Below are 13,667 nucleotides of genomic sequence, written 5' to 3' on the forward strand. Positions count from 1 at the left end.
AGACATGGCAGAAGAAGGAAAACAGCTGGAAGAATGAGAGGAAGCAGCAGAAAATCAGAGCAAGAGGCACCCAGGGAAAACGAAAAAAATTGAGAATCCTTCCAGATATCTGGCAGGGGTGGAGGGGTCTTGCTGGTGGGTGAGTTTTCTCCCATCATTAGGGTGGGGACTGAGCCTCTCCCTTTGGGTAGTGAAGGAGAAGATGAGCCCAAAGTGCTGGTGGATGAACCCTCGAGGGCACTACAAGGCAGCCCGACGGCTTATTTATGAGACACGACCTGAGTCTTCCTCCTGTCCGTGCCTCTGCCTCTGACAGCCTGCCTAATCATGGACCCTGAGAAACACTCTTGCAACTGAGAAAACAGACCTGCTGGGGACAGAGCCTGTGCAGTGAATTCTCCCCACCTGCTAGGTACAAGGTGCGTTTTCTCAGTCTTCCCATCCAAGGTGCAGGGTGAATCCAACTAATTAAATCAATTGGGTTTCTTGAGTGTTTGTTTCTTTGTTTTAGCTCACAGAGTGAAAACATTCCCTATTTCCCACCAAAGAGTCCATTCTGTCTGGGGCCATGACAGGGCGGTCAATTCTGTATCCCTCTGACCCCCAAGCACAGAGACTCAGAGGACAGCAGTGAGTTAACATATGCAATTCTTTATGCTCAGCTTGGTTTTGTTTCTTAAGACCCAAGATGTTCTGACCCTATGACCAGCGGCTCATTTCTTTCTTTCTCAACCCACCCGACATTCGCTCAGTATCAGTGGCCCCAGACGTAATGCTAGGTTAGAACTGAATGACGTCAGCACAAACCTTTCTGAGAAGGCTCCGGGCAGGTGAGCTGATGGGACGGAGTGCTTGGGCGATGGCTTAGTAGATCTTGAAGGGAAGGTGTTGGAACTCATGGGGAGCAGTGCTGGCTGGGGCAGAGATCTCTGATGTACTTCGGGGGAAAAGAAAAAAGAAAGCAGATTGTCAGGATCCAAGTGTCACAGGAACATCCCAGCACTGCTCCCCAGTTAGAAATAGCTAGTCTAAAGGGAGCTACAAAAATCCAAAAGATCAAATGTCATTAGGAAGTGGTAGGTCGGAAGCCCACCCCCCAAGGTTTTTCTAGATGATTTATCGCCTTAGAATACAGTTTCAAATGCTGCCATTCTATATCATTCTCCATAACACACATTTATTTTATGTTTTTTTTCATTTTTGAAATGTTAACTTGGCAGAAAATTGTCAGTTGGAAACCATATGAATTTCAGAAAAGATTCACAAGTTTTGTTTTATGAAAGCCAAATTTTATGCTATGTCATTCATCTGCAGTTAGTGATCCTTTAGCCACATGTGTTAGAGAGCATAAATACTAGAATGTTTTCTATCAAACTGTACATGCAATTTTCAATTTTGCTGTACTAGTAATCTGCCCTGTTATGCATGAACTTAACAGTTCTCTTTGGTAACCCAGCCGAATAACTCCATTTTATTATAACTATGCAGTATACCAACTGACATACATCTACTTAATACTAATTTTACAATTATACTGGATACTATAGAGTTTCTGTACTAAATAATTCCATCTGAATGCCTGAGCAGAAAAATGAAGGAACGGGTTATAAGTTGTAAGAAAGCCTTTCTGAACATACCATCATCTTCATCCTGGTAAGGGGAAGGAAAAAAAAGACATTAATCTATCATCAAAACACAATTTCTCAAAGAGTAACTATATTTCTGTATTTCTCAATCATAGAAATGTCTCTGTTTTCTTTCTTTAGCAGTTGTGTGTCTCCATAATAAAGATACTGTGGAGAACAGTAAAACTTGCTAAATAATTTATGATTTCTTAATACAAACGATCATTTAAAGACACTCCAATCTGAGACACTCTTTATATAGTTAACATAAAATAGCTTCTGAGGTGTCTAAAAGGACCCAAAGATACACTAATAATGATGATATCTACTATGTGCCCCAAAGACTCATATACAATATTTCATCCCGTTCTTCAAGCAACCCTTCGAGAATTTAACATTCTCACTTTACAAATGGAAACATGCTACCCAAGAGGGATTCCTAACTCGCCAAGAGTTACAGAAATTGATTCAAACCTAATCTGCCTGACCCAAAGCTTAACCTTCTTCTGCAATGGCCGCTCCTCTTAAAAGCAATGCAACCTTACTGATTCGTAAATAGCTTCCAAGGTGTGTACGCTCGGTTCAGCACATTTATCTTTAGGACAACCTTCTGATATAGATAAGGGAGGGGCTCTTTGCTCTACTCCTCAGATAGGAAATGATGTTCAGAGAGGCAAGAATGATTTTGCCGTTGACTAGTAGACCAAAATTGCCAACTTGGACTTGTTTTGTTAGGCTAGCACAGTGGTGGTGAAAGAGCACCTTCCTCAAGGGTTGTTGTGAGGATCAAATTAGTTACTACTTGTGCCTGGTATATGTGGAGTGCTCAGTAAAGTTTGCTGTCCCTAGTCCTACCACTGAGATGAGGCAAGAAGGATCAGAGCCAGAATCACTCATCCCAGTTGGCCAACTGGGAAGGAGTCCCAGCAAAGGGCTGCGTAGATAAATACACATGGACTCAGGGAATCCCCAGAATGAAATTGGTCTTTGACACTTCTGCAACCATGTTTCCTCTGGTCCAAAACATAAGACTTCTGGATTCTCATGACAACAGGTGTCAGTCCTTCCAGAGACAGGGAACCTCAGGAATGTGACGTTACCCTCATTTTCAACCTTATCTCCTCTTTGTCCCTATGGCTCTGCAGCCAGACTGCTGTCCTCACCGTCCCCACAGGCTCCACGGGCATCGCCACTCACCTGCCTTTGCTGAGGATATTCCTGAGGCTGGAACGCACTGAGCTTTCTCTTGGGGTGTCTATCCTGTGTCCTTCCCATCATTCAATGGCCACATCTCTAAACGTCACCCTTGTCTCCTCAACCCCCATATATCACTTTCTTCCCTTCGCCTCTGTAGCTCGTTCTGTGATCATATGCTCCTTAGCATGTGGTCCGTGGGTTTGCCTGTCTCCATCATAACTTAGCACAGCATCCAGCACAGAGCTATGAAACACCAGGCACCTGTGGGCTGAGCCCTTGAACATGGCAGGGGTGTGATGGCCTTCAGACAGCTTACAGTATCGAGGAAATCAGACAGACCTGGATTTCGATCCTGGCTATTGACTAGCTGTGCAACTTACAGTGAGTATCTTACTCCTCTAAGCTTCCATTTCCTCTTAGTGAAAGAGAAACAGTGACTCCTCACAGGGACATTAAATGCAAAGCATATGTAAAGCTGGGATGACCAACTGTCCTGGTCCTTGTTTGCCTGAAAGTGATGGGGTTCCTGGGACGTGAGACTTTCATTGCTAAAACTGGGCAAGTCCCAGGCAAACGGCTTGTCAAAAGTAGCTAGGTTGGTAACATGTACATAGTAGGCACTCAATAAATGCTGCTTCCCCTCTTTCTTAGGCCATGGAGGTATTAAAGGGGAAAACAGAGGCCTAGGAAACTTTGCTGTGAGGCCCAGACTCTCCCTTTATTCTCCCTTCTACCTACTGCCCCTTCATCTTGCTAATTACCACCTGGTAATAGGGCTGAGACTAACGCATCCTCCCTAGGAACCTTCAGAGGGATAGGAGTTAAGCAATGCAGCACGGTGGGCAGGAGGGGAAGATGGAGGCCCCACCGGGCAGCGGTATTCAGGAGCCTACTGTGTGCAGGCCTGGCTCCCAGTGCTGGATTTCAATGAAGGCAGAGCAGAGGTAGCCTCGACCTCCTCAGAGCCTATAGCGGTTTCCCTGTGCCAAGCATTCACCACGTGACATTGAGTACTTACATTCTCTCTTCTGTCTGATCCCCATCCATGCCTGAAATGAATCAGGGCAAAGGAAAAGAACTGAGTATAAAGACTTTCAAAGAATATAGATAGTTTCACTTAATCTAATAACGAGAAATCAAAGCCATGAGCCGTGGTAAAATGGGAAGCAAAGTCCCCGGCAGGGAAGCAAGGGAGAGGGAGCTTCGGTGACTCAGTGTTCTGTCATCACTGTGAGCTGAGCTAGACAACCTTTATTCTGCGTAGCTACTGCTGTCAATCATTACATTAAAGAAAAAAATGTTTAATCAACAAACTAACTCTTAGGAGCTATTAAATTTCACTGAGTAGATGTTTCTCCAAGCAAATAAAAACATTTTAGGAAACATTCTCCTTTGCCGATATTTTAAAACAGCCATCGTGGGGCTCACCCTTCGTGTGAAGTGAAGATAATTGGGAAATGCTGCTGCTTCGGGATTTTTCCCTGATGCACCAGCTGGTCAAACAGATTTGATGACAGCGGCCTGAGAGCTGTGGTGGGCACAGCTGCCTGGGCCCGCTTCATGTTCTCCTTAGAGAGAGGGACACGAGGAGGACGATGTGTTGGACGCCTCCTGTCGGATGCCTCACGTCATCGCATCCTGTGTTTCTTGGAAACTTTGATATTTTGTTCATTATGATATTTTTGACATTCATTTTGAGTTTTTAGAAGAGTCCATTAAAATATTAACTCAGTTACTGAGGTTTTATTGATGCACCCTGAGCCTGGCCCTGATTTAGTCCTCACACTGGCCAAGCAAGGGCCATAGTTATGAATCCTGATTGCACAGGTGAGGTCAACGGAAGCTTTGCTTTTGTCTTTAGTAAGGAGCAGAGTTGGGCCCGACCCCAGATATGTTTGTGCCATTGGCTAACTAGGCCCCAAAAGACTGTAAAGTTAGAAATATTAGAACTGACTTTGGTATTCTGTCACCATAAAACGTGGTTGAGCAGTGAGGAAAACACTAACAGTGACCTAACACTTCCCACAGTGATTTCCTCTCCACTGCCTATATGGAAATACAGAATGGTAGGTATAGTTCCTACACCTTGTGATGGAAGGAAAATGCAACCAAAAATCTGACTGGTTGAGGAGAAGTTCTCCACAAATGGCAGTCATTCTTGTGCTCCTAAGGAAGCATCTCTCTACGTCTCTCTGTGCTAGATTGCCACGTCCTTCCAAGTGACCCAGGCACTCTACATCCAACCTGAGAAGCCTGAACACTCCTCAAGCCCCAGCAGCAAAATGAGCCCACTTCCACCCGGGAGCACCATGGCTTTGGGTCCCTACGCAGAGCTATTTCTACGAGGCAGGAGTTCACATCACCCCCTCTGCACGACAAGCTCAAGCAACAGAAGACAATTACTTTGGCACAGGTGGCTTCTTCCCTGGCAGGGGGCTGCTTCTGTCATGCCTTTCCATGGCTGGTGGCAACGGGGGCTTTTGTATCTTGGGTAAATGCTCCCCGAGAGGCCTGCAGAGTTGAGAGAAAGGATGTGTGGGAAACAAACAAGAGTCTTACAACACGTGCCACGTACCCTCACGCAGGTGCCCAGAACCACTCACCTTCCCGCTGGGGCAGAGAGCTACAAGGCAGGAAAGAAGATGTGTGAGTGTCCTCAGCACTTTCCACAGGATAAAGACAAGGTACAAAACAGAACAAAAACGAAAACAAACGAAACAAAACAAGGAGAAAGCTTACCTTGTCAGAAATCGCTGGTTTCTTTCCTGTAAGTGACAAACAGCAGGTAAGCCTTGAGTTTAAAAACTAAGCATTAAAACATTGTTTGATGAACATGAATCCAAGCCCCTTGGAGGGCTGCTTGGGTTTTAGCATTGAGGAATCATAGACTTTAGACCTGGAGGTGTCCCTTACAGAGCACCTAATTTTAGAGGCTCAGACAAATTAAATGACTTTGCCCAAGGGTCACACAGTGTTGTGTACATACGAACAGTATTGTGGGTTCTGTGCTGCTTTCCATTTTTTTTTTAATATAACTGATGATGAAAAGGATTAATGCCCTCTTGAGATTTTATGTCTCTTTCATTTGTCCAGAACTTCTTTATACAGCCGAAGTTTATTTTCATATCTGAAATAAACCCATTTGCCATGGAGGGGTTAATTTGCCTTCAGTCCTCTAGTACATTTGCCATTATGTAAGGTATTACACTTAGTTTCTGGAAAATTTTTTAACTTGGGGTACAGGGTTTCAGGAGATTCTCCTGGTGGGCTGCAAATCATTTTGTTTTGGTTTTTGTTTTTCTTTCTTTCTTCCTTCCTTTCCCTTCCTTTTTTTTCTTTTCTTTTCCTCTCTCTCTCTCTCTTTGTCTCCCCCTCTCTCCCTCTCCCTCTCTCTTCCCCTCTCTCTCTTTCTCTCTCTCTCCCCCTCTCCCCTTCCTTCCTTTTTTCCTTTTACTTTTCTCTTGGAACAGATGACATGCAGGCTCCCTGAAGAAATACTAGACATACCTGAGAACTCTGCGTTGCAAAGTTATTCAAATCAATGTATTTTTTTTATTCTGTCTGAAGTTCCCTTGAGTAGATATGCCCTATGCCTTCAATGTAATAAAGGCATTAATTAATTGGATTCAACCAGGTTTAGAAGCAAATCCTGTATGATGTTGAGCAAGTTAAAGTCTTTGAGTTTCAATTTCCTCACCTGTAAAATGGGAATTATAGGTTTGCTATAAGAATTATAGTTTAAAACTGCATAGATTTGCTCTAAGGATCAGGTGACAATTTATATGCAGGGCCAGGCAATGACCCATGGGTGCTGACAATTGTTAGACAGCTTCTCTTTCTTCCACTCCCTCCAACCCCAGCTCAGTTAACACCCTAGGGTGAATGGTGATACATCCTTCTGGAGTTGCATTTTCGCAACATGATTTATTCCTTAAAGACTGAATACATCCCTGGTCCATGATAGGCCCTAAGACTCTTGTTCCACTGTTGAAGAGCTCACTGACTAGTGGGAGAGAGTTGGGTGGTATAAAAAATGTTCCTTATTTATAAAATTTTGGTTTGAGGTGGAAACCCTACTTCAGAGGGGTACCCAGAAAACTTAAATTTATATCATTAGATATCATGATATAAATTGTATCATTATAATGAATAGGTTTTCTTTTAAAAACATCTGCTGATTTATGCATATTCCCTGGGCATGTTAGGAGTCTCCCGATAAGAGTCTCAGCATTGTAAGAGGTTAATTCTCCCAAAACATCACGGATAAGGGAGTAATTCAAGGGTAGAGCTGGTACTGTCAGGAAAAGGTGTCTTTAATCCAACTCAGCATTATGTGGTGGAAAAGGGCACCCACTGTGAAGTCAGAAACACTTGGGTTCAAATCCTGCAATTCCCTAATTATGCAAATTTGAGAAATTTACTCAACCTCTCTGAATCTCAGCTTTATCATCTGCAAAGTGAGGATGAGAATACTCCCTCTTTGTTGGGCTTGGGTGAGGACTAGAGATAATGTAGAGGTAACTCTCCATATCCATGGGTTCCACACCCATGAATCAACCAACCTCAGATCAACAATATTTGGAAAAATAATTCCAGAAAGTTCTAAAAAAGCAACACTTGAATGTGCCATGCACTGGCAACTATGTACATGTATTTATGTTGCATTTACAGCTATTTACTTAGCATTTATATTGTATTAGGTATTATAAGTACTCTAGAGATGATCTAAAGTCCACGGGAGGATGTACATAAGTTATATGCAAATACTACACCATTTTATATAAGAGACTTGAGTATCCCTGGATTTTGATATCCACAGGGATCCTGGATCCAGGGATCCCCCCTATGAATACTGAGAGACAACTGTAACTTATTTGTGGTAAGTAAAGCACTTGACCCATAGTAGGTGCTCGATAAATTGTAGCTAAGGTTTAGAATTGGATTAAGATAGCTTTATGTAGAGGGAACTGCAATCCAAGAATACTCTGGGCCAATTCTGCAGGAAAGAACTGTAGTATACCTACAGTTTGGTCAACCACTCATACAACAAAAGACAACTCTGACATTTGAATAGCACCTTAGAGTTTTATAAACTATTTTCTCATTACAGAGCACCCACCTTACAAATAAGGAGACAGCTCTGAAAAAGCAACATTCCTGTGGTCAGTGAGCTGCTAAGTTAGCAGCCAAGGCAGCCGACAACAGCTGTCCCAGGCCTCTTGCCTCTTAGCCCAGGTGCTTCCCCATCCTCCTTCAGGAGGACATGGGATGGTTGTGTGTACACAGATGGCACCTATGGAGAAGCAGGCCCAGCACAGGGCTAAGGACAGGAGCTCCGCATCAGGCTTCTCTGACTCTGGGTTTCCCCCCCGCATCACTTGGTAGCTGAGTAAACTTGGTAAGTTACCTCTTCATGCCTCAGTTTCCTCATCTGTACAATGAGGATGATTCTAATAGCCCCCACTTCATAGGATTGTGGGGATAGTTAAACGAGATGGTCCCTGTGAAAAGCATGCAGTAAGCACTCTATAAATGTTGGCCACTGTTACTATGCAGCAAATATAAAAGATACCAACCTATTGCGAAGGGCTCTCTGTCAAACGGAGCTAAGGAACGATCTAGGGGTGGTTTCGTGCTTCTGTCTATGGCAGGGGCAGGGACTGAAAGGGAAACACTGAAGTCAGTTCAAAGAAGAGAGCAGTCGGCTGGGGCAGGGGTGTGGGTGGACTGGTGGGCAAGAGAGGGCAGCCCCTATACTTACGCTTTGCTGTTTTGTGGTTTCTACTTCTGCTAGGCTCTTCGTGGTTGGGCTGGGGTGGCGGTAGTGGCTGCTTTAAAAGAAATCCATGTATTAGGAAGCATTTCCAACCCATCAGCAAGCCCTGAGGGCTTTATCGCCCTAAATAGGTGTGAAGCTGTTCACTTTCCTCCATCCCCATGTTCCACTCACACGTATACCTGCCCATTTCTCACCTGAACTGAGCTTCCTGTTCCACACACTGTGAGAGTGTTTTCTGCATGTCACTCCCCTGTCAAGCTTTTTAGTTGCTCCTATCACATTAGGAACAAAACTAAAACTCACCACGGCCTGCAAAGCTCTGCCTGAGCTGCCCCCTCTCCACCCGTCCAACATCTTTGTACGCTCCTCTCTCCAGTGCCCACCGGACTCTCACCATAAGTATCTTCCTGCGGTTCCTGCAAAATCTCAGGCTTATGCACTCTTTGGCATCTCTGTACTTGTGTTTTCCTCTGCCTGGGATGTTGTTTTTCCAGCTCTCGCCACAACTGGCTCATCCTGTCCAGGTCAATGTCACCTCTCCACCTACCACCATGTTCCCTGGTCTTCTGTCTCCCTAACCACACGTTACTACTCAAATTACCTTGTTTATACATCTCTATACTTGTTTATCATCCATCTACCCCTAACCCAAATAAAAATTTTATGAAAGCAAGGATCTTATTTGTCTTGTTCACACTCTATTCCCAGCAGCTAGAACACTGCTGGGCACTGCGGCTCAATAAATGTCTGTAGATTGAATGAATGAATTCTGCACCCCAAGAGTGAGGTGAAGCGCTACAGATTTCAAGGGCAAAATGCATGTGTAGATAAATTCAGCTCCATGAGCCCCCTCTGTAATAAAACTGCAAAAGCAGGAGGAAGCCATCTGTTCTTAGATGAAGTGTCCCGACTGTGGTGTGATCTGGATTGTGAACTTTGGGGAAAATATGTCCTCTCCCTCCTCCTAGCCCTGACACTCGGCATTCATCACAGCTGTCAAAGCGCTCTGGTCCTTTGTGAAGAGAGCACATTTGCAACTATTGACTTCTGATCCCGAACTTCTCCGGGCCTCTCTGGATACAAGCCTACCTCGGAGATATCGCGGGTTCGGTTCCAGACCACCGCCATAAAGCAAAAATCAAAAGAAGCCTAGTGATGAGGAAAAATCATAAATTTCTCTACGACAGGACAATCAAACTAAGTCAGAACTGAAACACATACAATATGCCTCCGTTGGTGATGGGCCTTTCCTAATGTGCAATGTGCATTTGTATTATACATTAACCAGACCTCCTCAAGGCAGGAGGATATAAAGAAACTTTGAGAAAAATGGTACCTTTCTTCTGAAACCACCATTGTGACTTTGAAGGTTAGTATTTCTTTCTCATCCTGTCAGGGAGTCACACTGACCTAAAGGCTCACTCTGTAGGTACACCCCTGACCAAAACATCCCTGATGAACTTTGTGTTTAATACTAACCTGTCAATATGATATATGATTCTTTGTCTCAAAAATATATGAAACGGAATCTCTAGCTCCTGACCGGTGGAGCAGTTCTCAGAGCTTCTGAGAGTCTGTCTCCCAGGTTATAATCCTCAGTTTGGCTCAAATAAAATTCTTTTTTTCTTCTTAGTTCGATTGTTAATTGAATTTTCGTTAACACTAGTCACACAAATTTTTTTATTGCCCACTGAATATAAAAGTTACATCTACACTATCCTGAAGTCTATTAAGTGTGCGATAGCATTATGTCTAATAAAACAATGTGCATATCTTACTTTTAAAATATTGCTAAAAAATGCTAACCATCATCTGACACGGCAGAGTTGCCGCAAATCTTCAATTTGTAAAAAATAAATGCAATATCTGTGAAACGCAATAAAGCAAAATGCAATAAAACGAGGTGTGCCTGTTAGTTAAGTAGAACCACGGGATCTGAGACTGTAAGCTTGAAGAAAGAGGAAAGGGAGTTTGCTGCCTCTCTCTCCCTGGGTTCATGGCATTGCACGTTTGGGTCTCAAACCTTTTGTCCGTGGAATTTCAAATGTTGGCCAGCAGGTGGCGCAAGTCTTCTTGCAGGAGGGAAGGCTGGGGACCCAAATACTTGTAGGTGCCATTAGTTTATTTTTCACTTATTTCAAAAGTCAGAAAAAATAGCACAATGAATACCAGAAGGCGACTTTTTATTATACAAATAGCTTATATTGTTTATGGTAAAGAGAAAATACCGATGATAAAAGCATTATGATGTGTATAAAAATCACTAGTATTTCATCCTCCAAAAAGCCCACTGTGAGTACTTGGGAATGCATTTTCCCGACCTACATATAACTTTTTCTTACTGGCTAGAATTGGATAACGATGTCTATAGTTTTTTCTCTCTGCAGAGGAAATCATCGAGTGGACACAAAGTGGCATAACAGAAAGTATGGAGCCTACCGAGTGAGCCCGGCTGCCGGAGGGCAAAGGAAGGATGGCGGCCATCGGCCTCTGCGGGGGCACGGGCGGCTGCTGCACTTTCCCGGAATGGGGCCGGTCTGTGGAAATGCAAAGACATTAAAATGAAAGGAGAAATGCTACATCTAGGCAAGTGTGGGCCACACCCAGGGCTCTCCGGGAACCCATCCAGCGCCGGCTGGGGGCATCTCCATATCGCTGGATCCCACGGACTCCCCCCAGCACCAAGGCCAGCCCCAGCCAGCATGGCAGGGATGTGTCCACACCTGGGTCGTACAGGGTGGGGAGTCCTTGGCCCTTTGCCTTCTCTGTACCTGTCCAGTTTGTCTTACTCTTATACTTCGGAGCAACACTCGCCTTACCTCTGGGGAACAGGTATTCATCAGAGGTTTTGTCGATGAAAGCATGAAAAAAGGCCTCTTAGTCATTAACTCAGCCAGTACCATGAGGGAGTGTTTTCAGACAAAATTGTAAAGAAGTAAACGTGTACAGACACACAAATGCACACATGCATATGTACACACATGCACACGCAGACACACATACACTCAGGCACACCCAGCTGCCTGGGCAAGGTGAAATCCACCGTCATGGCTCTTGAAGATCCTGTTCTAGGTCCCCTTCCTTCCCTCCCCTCACAAATGCTCTGGGTTGTCCTCCCCCCTCCCACTTCCTCCTTTCTTAAAGGGAGGAGCCAGTCACCGACTCCTGTAACCAAACCACAGACTCTTAACAAAACCTCACATTCTTCTGGTCATCACAGAAGTATCCCCGGGCCAGATAGATAGGCTGGCAGTGTTCCATCCCTTTGCCAGGGAAAGAGCAGGCCAGGACTGTGAGGAAGTGACAGCATTCTTACATGTTTTGCCCTGGGTGCCTGTTTTGCCTCACCCTAGCCCCAGTCCTGGGGAAGCAACACTGTTCCACAGAGGATGGGGCTCAGAACCCAGCAAGCCTGGTCTAATCTCATACCAATGCACCCCCTCTGGCCATCTGTCAGCTCCTCTGACCTGTCATGCTCCTTTCAGCCTCAGGGCTTTTGCACGGCCATTTCTACTGCTTACAATGCTCTTTCCTTCCCACATCTATGCTCACTTAGCCAACTCCTGTTCACCCTTTAAGTTTCAGATTAAATATCATATCCTCAGGGAAGCAAGTCCAGATCAGGCATATGTCCCAGCCTCATCTCCTGCGCTTGTCTTCCTGAGTATATATCATGGTTTAATTAAGTCATTTTGCGACTCATTTGTTTGATGTTGCCTGGACTATGAATTCTTTAGGGTGAGGCCTGTCTACCGTCTCGTTCATTCTGTATGCTCATAACTGGCATGTATGAGGCACTCAACGACTTAGTTACCTGTTTCTTCTCAGGGTCTACATATGAAACAGGCTTGATAATTGTTGCCTGTATCACGCAGGGTGCTTCAAAACACAAAATGAAATGCCGACAAAGCGTGAAAGGGCTTTAAAATTGCCACGTGTTATACAGCCTAAAGGATTAGTGGTATTAATTTTTGTGATACGGATCATCAACTTTCTAGCTCACTCCTTGATATGCGAGTGTGTATGTGCCTACTTGCTGTTACCACCACTGCTAGAGTGTAAGCCCTGTGAGGCAAGGGCTGTGTCTTCTTTCCAGATGATTTTAAATTTCAGCATTTAGAATGATGCCTGGCTCATAATAGAAGACCAATAATTTTTGTTGAATGGATGAATGAATAAATGAATGAGGGAGAAAAGGGCTGACAGGAGCAGATAGACAATGAAAATCTTGAATACTGTTTAAAGATTTTAAAGTTATGGCCAAACCACATTCAATATTGTTGTATTTATTCTGACAGTCTGTGTGTAGTGGTGCCCCCTAATCATGAATTGGTCAAAGGTGGGGAGGAACAGGAAAGTCCTCTTGAGTACCAAAGTAACACTCAAAATAAGCTATTACTTCCATATACCCTTCACTGGCAGATCAGTATCATCCACCATCAGCAATGATTTGTCTGCAATCATAAATATTTGTCCGCAAATCATAAATATTATTGATCCTCACAGCGAACCTATGTGGTCTGTATTGTTATTGTCCTATTTCAAAGATGAGGAAACTGAGGCCCAGAGAGGTGGAGTCACTCGCCCAAAGCCACACAGCAGGTTAGCAGGCATCAGCATGCCAAGCTTTCTGCTCCATGGGCGTTGGCCTCCCATACATCAGTGGGGGCTGGGGGCTGGGCTGCCAGGGCCGTTACCTATGTATATGGAGCCGGGGTTGGAGAAAGGCTTGGCAGGCAGGATGGAGTTCTGCAGAGCCTCCTCGTTGTTGGAGGGTGGCGGCTCATAATCGGCGTCATCTTCCACGAGGGCCTCTTCCTCTTCATTGGGGGACTCATAGTCACCGTCATCCTCCCCATACTGATCATCATCGGGACTTTCATAGTCATCTTCATCCTGCCAACACGGTGATGGGGACAACGCGGTGTGTAGAGGTCCCTTGGCAGTAGGCGTGCCCGCATCTACTCTCTCTCTGCCAAGCCTCACAGGGGTCCTCACTTGGGGGCAGTCAGCACTAGCATGGCCCTCCCACTACACATGAGGAATACTGAGCTCAGGGAGTACAA

General features: G+C 44.6%; 1 protein-coding gene across 1 annotated transcript in view; it reads right to left on the reverse strand.

Moving 5' to 3' along the window:
* The window catches only part of LCP2 (lymphocyte cytosolic protein 2), a 43,862-nt gene that overhangs the window by 8,864 nt on the left and 21,331 nt on the right, over positions 1 to 13,667 (reverse strand). Inside the window, exons 7-16 of the mRNA XM_030829965.3 lie at positions 13,299 to 13,497; positions 11,041 to 11,138; positions 8,584 to 8,650; positions 8,399 to 8,482; positions 5,562 to 5,587; positions 5,426 to 5,445; positions 5,226 to 5,333; positions 3,841 to 3,871; positions 1,638 to 1,650; positions 808 to 937 (exon numbers count right to left, since the gene is read on the reverse strand). Coding sequence (XP_030685825.1) covers positions 808 to 937; positions 1,638 to 1,650; positions 3,841 to 3,871; positions 5,226 to 5,333; positions 5,426 to 5,445; positions 5,562 to 5,587; positions 8,399 to 8,482; positions 8,584 to 8,650; positions 11,041 to 11,138; positions 13,299 to 13,497 — 776 coding nt within the window. The remainder of the gene's footprint in view (positions 1 to 807; positions 938 to 1,637; positions 1,651 to 3,840; positions 3,872 to 5,225; positions 5,334 to 5,425; positions 5,446 to 5,561; positions 5,588 to 8,398; positions 8,483 to 8,583; positions 8,651 to 11,040; positions 11,139 to 13,298; positions 13,498 to 13,667) is intronic.

This window comes from Globicephala melas, chromosome 3 (genome assembly GCF_963455315.2).
Source record: "Globicephala melas chromosome 3, mGloMel1.2, whole genome shotgun sequence".
Lineage (NCBI taxonomy): Eukaryota > Metazoa > Chordata > Mammalia > Artiodactyla > Delphinidae > Globicephala > Globicephala melas.